Here is a 20,152-nt window from a genome sequence, read left to right on the forward strand (position 1 = left end):
TGGGGCAGGAACGGGGGCTGGGGAAGGGGCAGGGCCGGGAGCTGCAGGGGCCGCGGGCACCCCCGGCAGAGCTGCTTCCACGGCTCCGAGTTCCGACTGAGGCTTGCACTTCTTAAAAATGGCCGAGAGCTGGTACCTCGCAATGGTGTGGAATTTGAGAACAAAAACCTGTCAGGAAGAGAAAGTGGAGGGGAGACAAAAATCATTCCTCTTCAATAGGCCAACAACCCTTCCAGAAGACAGAAAAAAAACTCTCTCTGAAACCACCTGCTGAAGTTGGTGCTTTTCCCCCACAGGTACTACAGCAAGTGTCAGCATCTCCACTTCACCCGTGGAGCAGCAGCTCAGGAGAGCCGGGTGACTGGCCTGATGAGCAGGGCCTGGATGCAACTGGGGACTGCGCCAGGATCCACACTATCTACCCCTGACCCAGGCACCCTGGGTATCTCTCCAGAGAAGTTCACAGATAAGGTAGCACTTGGCTAGGCGGTGTCCCAGAAAACACCTCTCCTGATTACTCGCCAGGAACTATGCTAAGAGCTCACACGCTGCCTTACTCATCTCAAACAACCCTAGGAAGCAGACACTGTGACTGTCCCTGGTTAGAAGACAGGCAGACCAGCATCTGGCAGGTCAAGCATCTCGCCCAAGGATCCTTGGCTAGTTGATGGGGTAGTGGGGGTTTGAACCCAGGTGGTCTAAACACCCAGGACCAAGCTGGCAACTGGGCGGCCCGTGAACTGCCAGCAAAGCACTCATGTGAGCGGGGCGCCATGCGGTGAAGACGCGGAGGGAACTGGTACCTCCAGCATCCGCATCAGCACGTCCCGCCCATTGCCGCTCTCCTGCTCGCTCTTGGAGCGGATGCAGTCCACCAGGTTGAGCAGGAGCTTGCAGGACATGGTCTGGATGCTGCTGGGCAGGGACTCGTCATCAATATTCTTGGCGAAGAGCTGGACGGCGAGGGAGAGGTCACTGAGGGGCAGGTGCTGACGGACGTGGTGCACAAGGTCGGCCAGTGTGCTGTAGGCGAGGGGCCTGCGGGCACAGACCTCTGCTAGTTCGCATCTCAGCGGCCCCACCCGCCTCGGCTGTGGGCCACCATCTCCACTACTACCTGCGCCCCAGGAACACCCCCAGTGGGATGGCTCATCTGGGGCACGCTTTATAGGGTCCCAGTTTCCCCCTTGTTACTTCCTCCCAGCTACATGATTAGAAGGCTCAAGCCTTGTCTTTTTACTTAAATCTTTACTTTCTAAATTAAAAAGGTTAACTTTGTGTGCATCATGTTTATAGCAGCACATCTAGTTAACCTGAGCAGAAGTAACTACTAGCTTGATCGTGCACTGAATGGGTTCTGCTGCTCAAAGCTGAACAGCCTCTGTCAAATAACACCTTATATACCATATATTTTATTGAGCCGCAACAGTAGTGTTCAGGCCACCCAGCACTTTCACTCACTGAACGTCTGGACACCTGCCATGTGCCAGACACTGGGCTCAGCATCAGGGATGCCAGTGACCCCAGTAAATAGAGCTCCTGTCCTCAGGAAGCTTATTTCCGGGGCGGGGGGGAACACATGAGTAAAGAAATCAACTGTGCAAGTTGCTAAGTGCTGCAGGAGATGTGAAAAGACACCAGGAGAAAAACTGGTGGGGGCCAGAGAAAGCCCCCTCCGAGGTGACATCGGCTCTGTGACCTCAGCCAGGGACATTTCCATCTGGAGGAAACTGGCAGGTCAAGGCCCTGAGTGGGAACTGCCTGGGGGAGCCGAGGAGACGCAGAGGCCCGTGTGGCCGCAGCAGGTCAGGCATAGAGAACAGAGTCAAACCCCGCGGGGGCCGCATGCCATGGTCAAGGGTCTGGGTTTTGTCTAAGGGCAACTGACAGAAACCACTGGAGGGTTTCAATCTAACATCCATTCAGGCGGGTTCAACCCCAAGTTATAAAGAATGTCTTACTCGATATTTTACGACAGTGTTTTACATAGAAAACACAGTGAACAGTCTGCACCATATTCAGAATATTCTGCATATTTTTCATACGATCAATCACACCTCCCTTGTTAGAAGCAAAAAATGACTAATGTTGATCCATTTTACATTGTGAAAGATGATTAAATGTTAATTCTTTCCTTTAGAAATAATAAGCATGATCACAACTATATTTATTTTATAAAATGCATAAGAAATAAATACTAGGAGGAAACAGTTCAAAATATTAGCCACGTTAGTTGATCTCCTTACGGAGAACCAAAAAGTTTTCTCTCCTTTCTTAGTAGGTTATCAAATACTCTTTTTTTAATAAAAAGGTGCATTTACTACTTAGAAAGCAAAACAACTAACACTAGCCAGATAGTTCTACCTACAGTTTAAATCAAGACAACTACTCTGATTAAGCCAAGGCACTAGAAGCAAACTAAGGCGTTTCCCAAACTTCCCGCAATTCTAAATCCAATGGGAGAGGAAAAGGCCCAACAGTCCACGCTCGTTGAAATGCTAACGAAGTGTCAGGATCCACGGTCCCTGGCACTGAATAGACCAGATATCACGGGTTCAACATCATACCTGAGAGTCTCTCGAGCAGTATATCCTGAGCCAATTAGTATGGATTCATCAAACAGCTTGTCCATGCAAGGAATGAACTCTGGAACACAAACATCCATTGCATACATCACCAACCAAACCAGATGTGTGTAAGTCACTTAATAGTACTTTCACAGGAGCCGGCCTGTACCAACGAGCAATCCAGATGTGGGGCAGCGTGGGGAACATGAAGGCACACGAGCTACTTTAGTCTAAGACGCTGGCTGTGCTGGGCCACACCAGCCACGTGTCACAGAGACGCGGTCAGGATCACATTCAGTGTCAGAGAATAAACTAAGAAACCGTGAGCCTCGTATCGCTGGAGGGGAACGCGCCCCTAATGCTTCAAGGGAGGTGCTGTCCACTGTCCTTAAAAGCTAGCATGACCCACCCAAGGGGACAGTATTCCCTAAAGGCCCCTTTATTCACTGCCCTGAAGTCGTCCTTCTTCAAGACTGTAAGGTTAGTCATTATGGAGAAATAAGGATACTTCTCCATAGGAATTACAAACGTCTAGGACATCCTAGCGTTCTCACAGGCATGGGTCCCAAGTTAGGGGTCCCAGGCAGAGCCACCACCAAACCTCCCCCCGCTCCTCTGCAGGCTGAGGCCCTCTCGGGGTGGAACAGCTGGTCCCCACTCAGGGACAACTGGCGTTTCTGAGGTTGCGCACACAGGGTGGCAAACAGTAGAGCAAATAGTACATTCTTTGCCAGCAAATAGCACATTCTTTGCCAGCAAGTAGCTACTGAGGATCAAAGATACAAAAGACACATGCACACTGGAGAGATGCCTCCTACAGCCAGGCAGCACAGGAAGAAAAATGAGAGAAGCCACAAGTAGTCCCTGAGGTCAGAGGAGGGGACGTGCCCCGCTACCCATGGCGAGGTGGCCAGGAGGAAGGAGGCACAGAGGAAAGATGCCAAGGGCTGAGACCCCACATGCCAGAGGGCCAGCTGCGGGGATGAGTGATGCGTGCAGAGAAGAAATTAAGTTGCACGGCACTGGCTTCCAGATCACATTCAAGACCCAGAATCAGGGGCTTCCTTGGTGGCACAGTGGTTGAGGGTCTGCCTGCCAATGCAGGGGACGCAGGTTTGTGACCCAGTCTGGGGGGATCCCACATGCCGCGGAGCGGCTGGGCCCGTGAGCCATGGCCGCTGAGCCTGCACGTCCGGAGCCTGTGCTCCACAACAGGAGAGGCCACAACAGTGAGGGGCCCGCGCAAAAAAAAAAAAGACCCAGAATCAGATTTTCTAGGGAAACAGGTAATCTGTTAAACAGTCAGGTTTTTCCAAACTACTGCTCCTCAGGATTAGCACAAATGGGTGACTGTCTGATATCATTTTGGATGCCAACAAAGGAATGTTTTCACTAGCATTTGGTAGTGGATGTGTAAATTTTAAATATATGCATGCATGTTTTTTATTTATAATATGGCTAACATTTAACATGATTCTTTATAGGTTTCTTTCAATGAAAACTTCTTGAGATGTCATGATGTTACCTGTTTAAGTCTGGGAACCACTACGGGCTTCAAAATAAAGTATCTTGTTTAAAAAAAAAAAGCAACAGCAGCCTTTAAAAGCTGAATTCAAGCAGCCTAACACGATCTAACCTTGGAGAGTAGCATCTTGGATATCTGTCAATCTTTGTAGCGTTAACAAGACTGAAACCAAGCTTTATGGTCTCAAGAGGGCCTGGTCGTGTGTGACGGATCAGAGGTTATCTGATAACCATGAGAAGGGTTTTTAATCTGTCAGCACTTCAACAAGGAGAAACCTCCTGCTCCGCGGCTCCCCAGTGCACCTCCAAGGTCCTTATTATTCCAATGGCAGGAATACCGAAAATTAATCTGACAATGGTGCTCCAGACACAACTCAGTCACTTCAGTAAATACATTTTAAAACAACCCATTTAAAACTCTTCCATCATTTTCACAACATGGAGAAAGAAAACACTGTTTTCTTCTCATCTTTTAAAGATTGCTGGCTGAGTCAGAAAGCAAATAGCTATTTGCAATGTCAAAAGACAGGCAGTCAGAAGGCAGAGAAGTACTAAGAGATACCCAGACCGTAAACTGTGCTAAGGAAATTATCACATTAATTATGAAACTGTTGAGAAGACAAAGGGAGAACCCTGGTGGCAGGCAAAAAAGATGGGCAGAGAGAGAGAGAGAGAGAGAGAGAGAGAGAGAGAGGGAGGGAGGGAGGGAGGGAGAGAAGGAAGGAGGGATGGGCAGGCAGAGAGAGGGGGAGGTAGAGAGGCAGATAAAGGAGAAAAAATACACCCAAAATAGCAATAAAGAAAGGACACACAGAGCCAAAAATACTGAGCGAGCTGCAGGCTCAGCACACAATGGACCGCCAGCAGCAGGCCCACATTCACAGACAGGCGAGTGGCCAGAGGCAAGACAGACGTACGGTTTCGCAGCTCAGTAGTGAGGATGTGCTTCGCGGCAATCAGAAGCTCCTTTCTGAGGTGCGCAGTTTCTGCTGGACAATTTGAAAGTAGCTGTAACATTCCTTTTACCATTTGCTGAGAGTACTTAGTCACCAACTCCTGTAAAAGAAAAAGGAAAACAACACAGTTATGCTGATAGGCAGTTGTTAAGAAAAACCCAAGTTTTATAAACTTTTAAAAAATTCAGTAAGAGTAAGCTTGGCTCAAAGGACCCTCAGAAAGTAATAGGCCTAACAGTTTGTGTGCACAATGCCACCCTGGAAGGAGGGGCAGCCACATGGAGCAGTTTCTTTTACATCATGGGATCAGGGAGGCCTTCCTGTATTTTCTGTATTTTCCCAACTTTCAACAGTGAATATGTATTGCTTCCCTGTTAGAGGGAAGGAGGAAGAAATAAATATTGAAATTAAAAAACAAAACTATTTACTGAGTCGTCCCATTGATGTAAGTTGTGAATGACACCAAAGACACCTTTAATCAGCTCAGAATGAGCTCCAGTCACAACTGCCTTTTGAGGTGTTTCAGGAAGTTATTCACAATAACTCAAGCTGACTAAAATATCAAGGGGTATCTAATTCAGATTTTTTTTTACAAATGTTCCATTTTCTTAGTGTAAGTTATCATTATCGAGACAAACACATTAAAAAGGGAGGGGGGGAAAAGCTACAAATGTTTCCAAAGGTAGTTTAGAATAAAAACAATTTGACACACACATTTTCATTTTGACTTTCCTGAAATAAAATATTTTTTAAAAAATGATCAATTATAATACAATTCCATTGCTCTATAATAGATCAGGACTAAATTTATTCCATACTTTAGAATAACCACCTCTATACAAGAGTTTTATTCAAAAAAACTGTAAGACTAATGAGAGATAAGGTATCAATTTTTTCCTTCAAGTTCTTATGATTTGAGTGAGAAGAGACCACAGCTCCAAGCGGGAAAAGCAAAAACAAGAGTAAAACTACTCTACAGGTTCCTCAGAAAAGCCTCCAAAACCTCTTTATCAGTTTTACTTGATAATATGCCACTTTTTGAAGTTCCAATCTCTCCCACATAATTTGCTATAACACACAACTTCCAATACTTCCAATAACAGCAAAAGTCAATAAACCTCATACATCTGCATAAAAATCTGTGTGCAAATATTTATATGGCTTTATTAAGCCAAAAATGAAACAGGCAAGTCTATAAAGACAGGAAATACTTTAGTGGTTGCCAGGGGCTGGTGGGTCAGAGAAGAATGGAAGTCACTGCTCATTGGTATGGATTTCTTTTTCGGGTGAAAAAATTGTTCTAAAATTGAATAGTGATTATGGTTGTACAAATCTGTGAGTAAACTAAAAACCATTGAACTGTACACTTTAAAAGGGTGAATTTTATGGTATATGAATTATATCTTGATAAAATGCTTTAAAAAAATTGGAAATGATCCAAATGTTCATCAGCTGATGAATGGATAAACACCATGATTACACCCATACAACAGAATACACCACTATGGCCTGAACTGTGTATCCCCCCCAAATTTCATATGTTGAAGCCCTAACCCCCATTGTGACTGTATCTGGAGATAAGAGTCTTTAGGAGGTAATTCAGGTTGAATGAGATCATACAGGTGGGGCTTTTGTCCAGTAGGACTGTGGCCTTATAAAAGAAGAGGAGATCTCTCTGTCCCCTTCACCACCATGGGAGGACACAGCAAGAAGCTGGCCACCTTCAACCCAGGAAGAAAGGCCTCCCCAGAAACCAAACCCTGCTGGAACCTTGATCTTGGATTTTCCAGGCTCCAGAACTGTGAGAAAATAAATTTTGGCTGTTTACACCTAGTCTATGGTATTTTGTTATGGCAGCCTGAGCAGACTAAGACAACTAACCACAAATAAAAAGTAACAAGTCACCAATAAAATAACAAGGATGAATCTCAGCATTACTGCTAAGTGAAAGAAGCCAGACTCAAAAGGTTACAAATACTGTCCACCAAGTGATTAATCTCTATGACCTTCTGGAAAAGGCAAAACTATGGAGACAGAAAACCAATCAGTGCTTGCCAGGGACTGGAGGTGGGAGGAGGAAATTGACTACAAACATATAAAAGGAATTTTTTGGATGATGGAAATGTTCTGTATTTTGACGTACTGGTGGTTAGGTATGCATTTGTACTGTACACATTTGTCAATCAGCGAACTGTACACCTACAAAAGGTGAATTTTACTGCATGTAAATTATATCTCAGTAAACCTGACTTAAAACAAAAGTCAATGAACTTACCTGGTAAATTCTGATGATATAAGCTAAAAATGACAACGTTTTGATCTGAGCAGCAATGAAATCAGCATACAACTCCTTGTTGTAAAGCTTATGTTGCCTAATGAGATATGAACAAAATTAACAATATTAGCTCTCAACTCTTTCGGTGATGTTACTATTAATTAAAAGCCTATAGTAATTACTAAGCCCAAAAGGTTGATTTCTACACAGCACCAACAGTAAACGCACCTACACTTTTATGCAGTTCCGACTAACTTAAAGGCCTTAAAGGCATGAAGCAGGCAGATCTCCAGGCCGTTGGGCAGCAGCCACAATCTGAATCCCCACAGCCAAGGCGAGACTGACCTGCTTCCCCAGAAGATAGCACGAGGGCACCTGTTTGACCAGTGGAAGACCCCTGCTGTGGCCACAGAGGCTGTTAGGGCTGATTCACCCTCAGCTCTTGCTCTCAAGTGACTTAGAGCCAGATAGGCCGCAAGTCAAGAGAGCAAGTGACAAAGATCTTAGGAGGAATGCTGTAAGGCTGGAGGAAAAGCTTCACTGGGAGGCTTCAAGGATGAACGAGTCAGTGATTAAGGGTGATGGGTGAGGAAAAACGAAGGGGGTAAAGAGCTTTCTAGCCCTCGTGCTGAGAGGAACAGCAAGAACAAAGGCTTGAAGGTGAGAGAGCCTGGAATATCCCAAAGCTGTAACTGAGGACAGTAATGCCTAATGATAGTTCTAAATTTACAAGACACCAAAGACTGAGACATGTCACCCATCATCGAAATACAACTTCAGAAAGCCAAAAATACATAAAAGTTTAACCAAAATTTTATCACTCAAAATTTTCTTGTCTTACAAATGACGACAGCAAGTACATTTTTACTTGGATTAAAGAACTATGGTAGTCAGCTACATCACTGACCAAAGAAATCTCACCTGGCTTGTGCAGATACCTGAATTGCAATGGTATTCATGATCAAGGGCACAAATTCAGCAACAACATTGTGGATATTCAGTTTGTAGAGCTAAAAGCAAACGTATCAGATTGTCATGCTTTTACACTCTGCTTATAGCAAAATAATTTGGCATACCAAAGAAACTGTGATGAGATTCATTAGTTAGCACATGTGTATCATACACATCTATTTGCCACAGAAAATTAGGTGTAAACTTTGTTGTAAAATAGGAAGCCCAAACCCCAAGAAGCTACTAAGCAATATGCATACCTGATACATTAAAACAACAATAATGGGCAATTCTGCCAACACTTTCAAAGAAAGAGATCCTCTTGGAATGATGGAATGCTGCAAGAGAGGAACAGGAGGACTGAGGTTATCCCCGTGGCACTTAGAATAGCCCTAATCAGTGTGCCACTACTGCACATCACCCCACTGAAATAAAGGCAAGGGAAAATACTGACACATCTTCATAATTATCTATGGTGAAATAAACTATTTTGAAAACAAAGTACATAGAACTGTTATTTAACATAAAAGTTTTCATATTTTACAATGTCATACCTGTAGTAAAAACCTCAGGAAAATTTGTCAAAACTTAAGAGATTCAAATCACAGGAGAAATTTAAAAAAAATTTTTAATCTATTATCTTGCTTACTTGCAAGAACAACAGCAAGAAGTACAAGCTTACCAAGTTTTATTCATAGGTATTTATAAACAGGAAAAATGCTTACAATAAATATAAGAAAAAAATAGTCTTAATATATAAAAACTCAAACAGGTAAGGAAAATGTCAGACTCAAAATACAAATGGGTGATAAATGGATAGGAACAGACAAGCAAAAAAAGAAACACAAAGACTGATAAACAGAAAACAAGTTTCTAATTCAGGAAGAACAAAGGAATGAAAGCTTCATTCAAAATGTAATTTCCTGTTTATCCTAGCTCAAAGTGAAACATTCTGCAAAACCATTTCAGTAAAACAAATACAGATGATAGTCGATTCAATCATAAAAATACAGTCATAGTAAATGCTCAATACATGTTCCCTACGTGGCAAATACTACAAGTCTAATGCATTAGCTACAGACAGTACCAGCGTTACCTTCACAAAACTCCATGAGACTGATTTTTCAGATGAGAGGGAAAATAAGGTCAGAACAATCGTTCATGAACTTTCCTACAGTCAAAAAATGCAAGTGGTAGAGCTGTAACATCATCCCAGAACTTCTGTCCACAGAGCCCACACCGTCAGGCACTGAACTACAAATTTACATGTAGCTTAAAGGGACTTCACTCATGTTGAAGCTAAGGACAGAACGGAGGCCCCCTTGCCGGGTCAGCTGCTCTTTCTGGTTCTGGATTCCACCACGATGTTATCTTTGTATATTTGGTGAGCAACAGCTCACATGCATACCTGCAGAGCACAATCAGTGACACTCTCTCGCACGCGCACACACGTTTGTTTGCTTATTCTAAATCCCTCCATGTGTTTAAGAAAAAAACAAAAAACTTAAGTGGTCTAAAAAGTCAATACCTCATTTTTCCTCTACCAAGGGCAGGAGATGTGGATAAAAGCAAAGCAAAAAGCAAAACAACTGAAACGCTTACTGTTCTCGTCTCACTGTCCTCACGCTCAGGATTGACTTTCACAGCAATCGTTGTGATCATTCCAACCATTTCTGGGGGGGGGACTGTGTTCTCGGGGACCACCTGAGGGTTCTCAAAGTAGCGGTTCTACAGAAAAAAAAACAGAAGTCATTTACACCTGACGTGTGGTGAAGAAATCGAATGTCCTACCCTTTTATACTGCACCAACCCCACAGTACTTGGTGTTTTTTTCCAGGACTATGAAGATAACATGACAGACACACCCGCCACCTCCAACAACAGAAAACTAACTTGCCTGCTGTATTTTCTACTATTTTTCCTGGCTGATAAAAGATGAAATGTATGTCATGTTATATTACCACCTCAGTGAGGCGGGGAGGATGTAACCCATCTCCCCAGTGATAAGAAAGTAGGAGCTGATCCCTACTGAATTAACTTTCCACATAGTCTCCTAAATAGAGGTCAAGTATGGAACAGAAACAAAGTACAGAAAACATTTTAAAAGGCCAGGACCTCACTGGCATCCTTAGTTCTCAATGAAATTTGGGCTTCATGTTAAAAAAGACAGCTTTGTATGAAAAGTAGCTCTTCTTTGATCAAAATGGTAGTTGACACAATGATAACTTGATAATTCAGAACGCAACTTAAGTTTTATACGCTATTAGCAGGTTAAAATCCTTAAAAAACCAAAAAGTCAATTTTACCATGTGTTAATTTAAAAAAAAATTTAAGCTTAAAAAAAAATTGAAAATACAAACTCTGAAACATAAACACATCTATGCACAATGATTTTTACCAAAGCATTATTTCTGACAGTAATGAATTGAAAATGGGGGAAACCAGCAATAGGGAGATGGTCAAGGTACATGCATATGACAGAAAATTATCGGTCGCTAAAAATTATGACTGCCACAGCAGAGTCCTGAAGGACGTTCCCTTCTGTAACAGTGATTCCTTCCAGTAAATGAGAGCACGGTAGGGAGGAGTCTTTCCTCCTCCACTCCACACACTTTTATATGGGTGGCACTGCTTGGAAACATTTTTTTCAATACAGGAAAAAATTTTCAAGATAACAGAAAAATGCTGAAAGTATACACCACTCCCCAAAAAAGCTTCAAGAATGTGAGGGCAACCATCTCTACAAAGCACAAAGTTAAACTCAAAACAAAACACCAATGTCAATGGTTGCTTATAAGTGAAAGAATAATTATGGATGATTTTCCTTTTTTGCAAAATTTCTACAATAAGAATATATTGCTTTTACGTCAAAAATAGAGTATTTAATCTAAACAATGAAACAAAAAGAACTCTTTTTTCCTAAGGACTAATTTATCAACCTAGATTTTTAACCATCACCAAATATTCCCCATTGTAAAATTAGCGTCCCTCCAATTATTCCTTCAACCCTTTGGAATGAGGAAGTAATAAATAAATATAAACAGTAAATTCAAATAATATTAAAAACAGCATACCACTACTTTTGGAAGCTCCTTGTAAATCTGTTTCACAAAATCCAAAAAATGATGAATCTAAAAAAGAATAGACAGTATTAGGAAGATATTTATAAACAGAAAATGCTTACAATAAATAAGAAAAACATCAATAGTTTCCATATGTAAGAACTCACAAAACAGGCAAGAAGAATGTCAGACTCAAGATACAAATAGGCAATGAATGTGAACACACACACAAAAAAAGACTGATAAACAGAAAACAAGTGTTCTAATTCAGGAAGAGCAATGGAATGAAAATGATAATAAATGTCACTTTTTGCCTTTCAAAAAGTAATAGCACACCATGCTGGAGGGAGTGCAAATAAGGAGACACCCCCCGCAACCATACTATACTATACTACTAAGGGAAGCTTAAACTGCTGAAGCTTTTCTGGAAACCAATGTAACAATATGTATCAGAAGCATTAAACATTAACACCTTTGATCTGGTAATTCTACTTCTATAAACCCAGTCTACAAAATAACTTGAATTGTAAACAGATATTCAGTTTTAGTCATAAAATAAAAATTTTGAAATACCCTAAATATCCAAGAATATGAAAGAATATTATATATCCATTAAAAATTAACTTTACAAAACATTTTTTATCATTGGGAAAACGCTTACATATAATGTGAAGGGAAACAATCAGGATATGAAATGTCATCCACAGTAGTATTGTGATTATGTAAACATACAAATACATAAGGTGGGAAAAAGGAAAAGAAATCACCAAGACATTAAATATTATTTTCAAGATGGAAGGAATTCTATTTCATCTTTCAATTTCCAAATAATCTACAACAGGCATTTACCAAGGTTATCATCAGAAAAGACAGTATCTTAATTATAGCTAACAGACTGTTTAATGCTGACTCTGCAGATGCCAATCAGTGTGCTAAGAACTTTTTTTTTTTTTTTTTTGCGGTATGCGGGCCTCTCACTGTTGTGGCCTCTCCTGTTGCGGAGCACAGCCTCCGGACGCGCAGGCTCAGCGGCCATGGCTCACGGGCCCAGCTGCTCCGCAGCATGTGGGATTTTCCCGGACCGGGGCACGAACCTGTGTCCCCGGCATCGGCAGGCGGACTCTCAACCACTGAGCCACCAGGGAAGCCCAAGAACTTTAACTTTTATATTTAATTCTCTAACCAATCTTTGAGGATATACTGTGATTGTCCCCATTTTACAAAAAAGGCTCCAAAAGGCTCAGAGCTTACCCATTGTCACACAGCTACTGAACTGCACACTGAGATTCAAACCCAGCTCTGACTTCAGAACCCACATCTGAACCCTTGTATAAAAGTCATTGGAGCCTTGGGGCATCTCAGACTTGTAGGTACCAGAACCACCCAAAGAGCCCTGCCAGTTTGGTTGGTTAACACATTTCAAATACTGAACAAATTCAGCAAAATATTCATGTACACATTCAGAAAAAAGTCACTATTTAACCCACAAAGAATTTCCCCCAACTTAGGTGATATTTTTTATGACTGAAAGCAGCATATGTTCTGTCAACTCTAAAAGAGAGTAAAAAATTCACACAGAAGCAATTTGTCAGCACAGTTTATAAATGCTATCAAGATAAACACTTACTTCTTGGGTGATGGGTGGCCTGAACTGTTTGTGTAGTTCAATAATTATTCTTAGACAAATAAGAACATTCTCTTCATTTTCCGTCTTAAAAAAAAAAAGCATTTAAAAAGAGTTATACTTCTGAAAACTTATTTTAATCTAAAGACTATTTTCTAAGCATTTTCTGCATATACACCCTCCATCAACCAACTCAGATTTGATTTGTAGAAAATTCATAAACCCACAGAACACAGCTGTCCCAGAGAGGAAGCTTTTGCAGTCTTTGGTGGACTGTCTGAAGTACAGCCCGCCAGTAGGTCCTGTGAGAGTAACACTCAGACAAATGAGTAACTGGCAATTAAGGCAAGTCACACTACGAAGCAAGGTCTTAACGGCCCGGCAGACACGTTTCATTGTTTGAAAATATTGCCAAAAGAGCAATGAGTGAGCAGCCACCATGCACTGGGCCCTGTGCTAACGTTTTCCACTGTCTGCATGGGGGTGCCTTCCACATCTTACTATGAGGAAGCGAAGGCTTGGGGCAGGAAAGAATGGGGCTGACATGACAGAGCTAATACATGGCAGAGCCAGGATCTGAACTCAACTCAGTCCCCCTACAGAGCTCATCTTTCCAAGGGGCCCAGAAACATGACAGAATTCTAAACACACCAAGACTAAGGACAACAAGAAAACAATTTCAGAGGTTAGCTTAACAGGTACCAAATGGATTAACCCCAAGAATTCGAGCAACTCTTTGACTACTATGCATCTACTGCGCCTGACACACAAACATAGAGGCACAAAGCCAATGACCCCTGTACTTGGAGTCTGTTGACCACCACCCACTTTCAGATTCCCACTATGTCTAGTCAATACCTCAGTGACTCAAAAAAAAAACTTTCATTTAATAATCTTTCTTAGTAATCTGGTTGGCAAAGTGGAAGAAAATGGACATTAAAAAAATTTCTACTCATGTGAATCAGAACTTTAGTGAAAAAGTTGTATGATGCAGGATTTTACAGTAAGAAAATCATTAAAAGTTTTGAATGTGGCTAAATAAAAATTCTCAAAAGTTACCTCCAGAAAGCGAAACATAACAGACAAAACATTTTTTGTATGAGGACGAAGATGTTCATTGGTTGGTATTCTATGAATTATTTCAAGAACGAGCTTCCGCAGTTGCTGTCAAAGAGAAACAAAAAGATAAATATGAAATCCTTCCAAGAGTTCCAAGGTAATTCTTTGGCATCCTACAAGTGTCACACAGCTGTACCCAGCACTGGTAACCACCATACAATAAGATGGAGCCCATTTTAGAAATGGTTCTGTAAATTATTTAAATGTAATCCAAAGCATGTACTGCAAACCAGTATTTTCAGTATTTCTACAATCGTGTACCAAATCAAGTAAGCCAAATTTTCCTCTTTTACACTTTATCAGTATTGCCAGGAGGAGAACACTAATGTGTGCATGTGGGGTGAATTTAAGATGAAAAGAGCAAAACACCAAGTGAACTTCATTTGCAGTCTCCCTTCATAAGCTCTGTTTAGCTCCTCTGACATGGTCTCCAATTACCTTGGGCCTAAGGACTAATTACATCATAAGCTGTGCTAAGCTTTCATGATTTTGTCTATAGAACTGACAACTAGAAAAGTAGGTCAAATAGGTACATCTTGAACTGGTACCACATAAAAGTGCTTTGTTTAGCAATTAACTTTCACTAGTACTATGGTAATTTTTAAAGTTATTTTTAAGGGATACATGATGAAATATTTATGGAAAAAAAGTTATGATGGGACTGTTTTAAAATAAGGAGAAGACAGGGGAGGAAAAGAGTGGGTGGGGGTATAGATAAAACAAAACTGGCCAGAGTTTCAAGAACTGAAAATAGTAAGATCAGAGCTGGGCAACAGGTATGGGTAGGGTCATGAAACTGTTGCTCCCTCCTATATATACACATGGATTTGGCTATAATACATAGCATATGCACATGTCACTGGTCAGCAAATGTGAAGAATTTAAATTGTGAAAGAGATGGCTATGAGGAAATAAAACCAAGATATTTAGCTGAGGAGGCAATGGCCTTGGACAAAGTTATCCTTATATGACAAAATTTCTTTTGTTTGTAAGGGGAACCATAAGTTTTTTGAGTTGTTTTCATTCTTAAATGCTTGCACTCCTACAGCAGGACATTTTTTTCTCATTATATTTTTGAACAGGTTACCTGGGCTGGTTTCTCCTGAAGGAACTGAACTTCTCCATCTTGAAGAAATGTAAGAAATCGAGGGATGATGTGCTCCAGGAACGTAGAATATTGAGGAGATGAAGTGACATTCTAATTATGCAAAAATAACAGAAAACCCCATAAAGGTTTGTGTACATGTTCAAATTCACATATTATAATAACCTCAAAAGGAAAAAACTGTAGCAGAGCTGATAGTCATTTTTAATACTTTCAGATGCTTTAGTGATAACATAAAGAAGTTAAGATGATTGCTGCTTCTGATATCCAATTAGAGAGAACTAAACACTAAAATTTACTGGTAAACCTAGAAATACTTGCACTGTGGAGAATGTTCACCTAACTAAGGGAACTGAACAATGGGGCATGACTGACTGGATGGAACCAATGGCAGAGACCACCTTCCCGAAGAAGTGATGCTGACACTAAAACCTAAAAGGCCAGCAGGAGTTAACCACTGGAGAAAGTGGGAAAGGTTCTAAGGAAAGCACATGCAAAGGCACAAAATGACGAGAAAGGCTGAGTGTAAAAGGTACATACTGAACTTTTTCTAGTTCAATATGGCAAGGATGGGAGTATAAGAGGATTTAAACTTTCATTATCATGAGTCTGAGAAGCTGGTGAGTCAAGGCATCTGGGCAGCTAAATGTGTCTGGAGCTCCAGACACTCATCTGGGAGGAAGATAAAGACATGGGGTTGTCTATTACCTGAGGAGTCTATAAAGAAGGAAATACAGGCAAAAACCAGAAAAGAGTGCGCTGCCACAGGAGCAGAGAAAGAACTGCCATTCTTGGGATGCGCACCTGAGCACTGGTCTCCCACGGCCAACCCGGAGCTCAATTCCAGGGGCCCCATGCCCACAGCACGCTGTGTGTGAAGAGGCACCCCTAGGAGCCAGACAGCACCTCACCAGCCCCTCCCCAAGCAGACTGCAAATCCACTGGGGACAAGAACTGTATTTGTCACCTTTCAACCCCAAAGTGTAAGACCTTTTACGAAACACCCACATTCAAGGATTGAAGGAAAAGAGGGGTAAGAGTCATGATGGAACATTATCAAGGTTATCAAGAAATCAAGCTCATCTGCATGTCAGCCCATACCATCGAGATTCCACAGCCTTCAAACGTCTAAGTTTCAAATTTCTCCCACAGGAAAGATTCAACAAGGTGCCCAGTTATTCTGCCAGTATTTCAACTTAGCCCCTGGCTTTTTGATCCATACGAATGCTTCCTGTGATTTCTAACTTCAACATTTCTTTATTTTCTGTCCTGGGAAATGGCCCATGTGATATTTACTTAGCCTGGAATCTTATCCCTAAGTGGTTAATGAAATGAATTTCTAAGATTCCTTAAACCACTGGGAATTCTTAATTTCACTTAAATATTTTGTTCTGGGATAACAGTGGTGGTAATTTAGAATTACCTACTGGTGGTCATTCTAGTATTTCATTCTTCCAAGGACTCAGTCATCTGAATTTCATTTAAGGTAAATGCCTATCAGATTTCAAAAGGCACTATTTGGAAAAGCCCCAAGTGCACTACTTTGCTAACTTTTAATTCTGTTAATTTAATCAATGCATCTGAGACCAAAGCCAGGAACTAACTTGCTAACTGCCAGACCCTAAACAGGAGAGAAACAGTTGAGACACTTCATTGAAAGAGCCCCACGCCCACACTCGGAGGATCACAGGCAGCTCCACAATTTCAGCCTCTCAAATAAACTTTAAGGGCTGTGGCTCTCTCCTAGCAGTTCTTCCAATAAAATGCAGAATGCAGGCCTTTCCTGTTCTACCGCCTACCTCTTTTTTTTAGCTTTATTTATTTATTTTGTAACAGTTTGCACTAACAGCTTTGGTGGAAGAGAAAGCTCTTTAGCTCAATCTCTAAATATCTCAGGATTTTTTTCCACCTCAGTTCAAGGCAACAAATCCTGGAAAACATCTATTTAAAACAAAACAAAAAAAACAAAAAATTCCCTCAGCAAACAAAAATACCATCCATTACTATAGAGAGTAGGGTATCTAATTCGATCCCACGAACATTTATTTAATGTTTAGTGATTCAAATGACCATGACAGAGGCTAGGAAACATTTTATCTATTGTTCTTAATCATATTAACTCTGAGAAAGGTTTTATCATAGCCACATTAAAAGAAAAGCGAGTTTCTCTTCAGCCTATGAGACTAACTGGCACCAGACTAACCATAAAGTAGGACAAAATATGAGAGAACAGTTTCAGGTGCTGGACCAGAGGCAGTGCAAGACCATGATCTCTAGAAGAAGGGGAACTCACCAACTGTGTCCCACCTCGGCTCTCTACCTGGGTACGGTTTCCTAACCAGGCTCAGCAGGCTGGAGCCCAAGGAAAGCATGACGGTCCTGCTGAGCTGAGGCACAAACACCAGAGTTTGCAACAGCTGAAGTGGCCGGAATCTGCAGGGCAAAGCCCCAGAGAAAAAGGAACTACAGAAGGGGGTGTGGATGGTTTCCTGTGAGTCCTTGACTGAGGACTGGGCTGTACTTATAGGTAAGGGAAGGTAAGACTACCTGAGGCTTACCAGGGAGTGGGCACTTGAGGACTGAGAAATGAAGAAAGACATCAGAGGTTTAGCAATGTCAGAGGATGTTGGGGGTCCAGCGTCGACACACAGTGCAAAGATCTTAACACCTTGATAACACCTCATACATTCAGCTGAGGAAGGACCATGCCCCAGAGTAAGGCCTAGTTTAGCCCCATCCCAAAAAAATCTAAAATCAACCTCTGATGAGATCCACAGAAAGATGGGGTTTGGAGGTTGAATCCTACAAAGTCAGAGGGACTTGGGAAACCCCTTGGGATTCCCAGAGATCCTCTCTACCATGGCATAAAACCAAGCCTACACAAGTTCAGTGAGATCAGCCAGCACCTGAACCACTGACTATAGTGAAAATATCAACACTCTTCCAAGGGAGATAACAGAATCTAGGGTCCTTACATTTCACACACAATGTCTGGTGTACAATCAAAAACTACCAGACATGCAAGAAAGCCAGATAACATGACCTGTAGTCAATAAAAATCAACCTTTATAGAGGATTGTATTTAGCAAAGACTTCAAAGCAGTTATTATAAATACGTTCAAAGAATAAAAGGAAAACATGGTCTCAATAAATGAAGATGGGGAATCTCTACAGAGAAGTGGCATCTAAAGAACCAAATGGAAATTCTAGAACTGAAAGTACAATAACCAAAATTTTAAAACAAAAATACAAATAAACTGAAATTTAAAAATAACATCCCAGCAGACGCGGAGATGACAGAAAAATAGTGAATCTGAAGGCAGATCAGAGAACAAAGAGAAAAGAGACTGAAGAAAAATGAACGGAATCTGAGGGACCTATGGGTCAATATAAAATTGTAGAATGTAGGGCTTCCCTGGTGGCGCAGTGGTTGAGAGTCCGCCTGCCGATGCAGGGGACACAGTAAACATTATGACTATGGTTGTCCTATGTCGTAAGTCTATAATAATTGTTCAAGTTGAAACTATGTAGACCTTTCACACATTCCCAAAATTTACCTTGAGCAGCTCTGGTAAAAAAAAAAAAAAAAAAAAAAAATTGTAGAATGTAAGAGCCAGAAGAGAGAAACTGTTTGATCAAAGTTGCAGAAGTTATAAACAGGAGAGCCAAAACTGCCAGCCAGCTCTCATTCCCACGCCATCCATTACCTAACATAACAAGTCCACAACAAAAGTTTGAGTGTATCCTGAAAGCATATGCCTAAAAGGGCTACCATAGTTGAAAATGAAAAAAACGTCAAGGGGATCCCCTGGTGGCGCAGTGGTTAAGGATCCACCTGCCAATGCAGGGGACATGGGTTCGAGCCCTGGTCCGGGAAGATGCCACATGTCGCAGAGCAGCTAAGCCCACGCGTCACAACTACTGAGCCTGCACTCTAGAGCCCGCGAGCCACAACTACTGAAGCCCGCGCACCTAGAGCCCATGCTCCGCAACGAGAAGCCACCGCAACGAGAAGCCTGCGCACCGCAATAAAGAGTAGCCCCTGCTCGCCCCAACTAGAGAAAGCCCCCATGCAGCAACGAAGACCCAACGCAGCCAAAAATAAATAAATTAAAAAAGAAAAGAAAAGAAAAAAAGGTCAAATAACCAAAACAAAAGCAATATTCCTCAACACTGTTCGGGAGTCACTATAACCAGTGTGAAGAAGCTGGACAACACTGTACAAATTTCAATTTTGAAATACAACAAATTACATTAACAAAGATAATTTTTAAGTTACTAGTAAAAAGACTGACAGGGAAGCTGTAGGAAAGCACATGTGAATATTCATCTCAAAATGAAAAGCTCATACCTCAAAATTTAAAGCTTTATAAAATATAATACAAAATAAAATATAAAGCTCATACCTCAAAATTTTCACTAACTTCTTGCATCATTTTTAACTTTGTTTCATCAGCTGTAAATGGCAAAACAAACCATCAGATTAATTGAGAAATTATGTTAAGAATGTTCCTAAAATTACTGGATTTAATAATTTAAGAGAAGCAATCAGATCTTATCAGTTTGACTGTCATGGTCTAAAAGCAGGCACATAACTAGTTCCCTACAACCAGTCACACTCACTCGTACTCCCAAACATACACGTGCATGCACAGACAAGGACACAGAAACACACATACGCGCACCCACACGCGTGCCTCTTTGGGGCTCCAGCCAGAAATGCTCATCACTTTGCTTCTCCACGAGGTAGAGAAAGGGGAAATTAAGATAAAAGTTAATGTGACTACTTATCTCAATGTGCACATCATTTGAACTGAGATGAAGGAGTCACATCAACACATTTCTTAATGACGAAAAGCATCAACTCACGTGTATTTACATCCGTGAGAGCTGCCACAAACTGAAGGTATTTTTTCATCAGAGTGGTTTGGTCAACCACCGTGGCCCCTTGGGTTGCAACAAACGCCAT

The 20,152-nt window shown here is 41.5% G+C and overlaps 1 protein-coding gene across 2 annotated transcripts in view; it reads right to left on the reverse strand.

Moving 5' to 3' along the window:
- Window positions 1-20,152, reverse strand: part of TRRAP (transformation/transcription domain associated protein) — a 109,775-nt gene extending 89,623 nt beyond the window's left edge. For both annotated transcript variants that reach the window (XM_007448864.1, XM_007448863.1), the window contains exons 1-14: window positions 20,053-20,152; window positions 19,590-19,639; window positions 15,166-15,276; window positions 14,019-14,123; window positions 12,963-13,046; window positions 11,348-11,404; window positions 9,876-10,001; window positions 8,534-8,611; window positions 8,244-8,332; window positions 7,323-7,419; window positions 5,009-5,147; window positions 2,568-2,646; window positions 804-1,038; window positions 2-168 (exon numbers count right to left, since the gene is read on the reverse strand). In XM_007448864.1, the coding sequence (XP_007448926.1) occupies window positions 2-168; window positions 804-1,038; window positions 2,568-2,646; window positions 5,009-5,147; window positions 7,323-7,419; window positions 8,244-8,332; window positions 8,534-8,611; window positions 9,876-10,001; window positions 11,348-11,404; window positions 12,963-13,046; window positions 14,019-14,123; window positions 15,166-15,276; window positions 19,590-19,639; window positions 20,053-20,152 (1,517 nt within the window). The remainder of the gene's footprint in view (window position 1; window positions 169-803; window positions 1,039-2,567; window positions 2,647-5,008; window positions 5,148-7,322; window positions 7,420-8,243; window positions 8,333-8,533; window positions 8,612-9,875; window positions 10,002-11,347; window positions 11,405-12,962; window positions 13,047-14,018; window positions 14,124-15,165; window positions 15,277-19,589; window positions 19,640-20,052) is intronic.

This window comes from Lipotes vexillifer, unplaced genomic scaffold, assembly GCF_000442215.2.
Source record: "Lipotes vexillifer unplaced genomic scaffold, Lipotes_vexillifer_v1.1 scaffold778, whole genome shotgun sequence".
Classification (NCBI taxonomy): domain Eukaryota; kingdom Metazoa; phylum Chordata; class Mammalia; order Artiodactyla; family Lipotidae; genus Lipotes; species Lipotes vexillifer.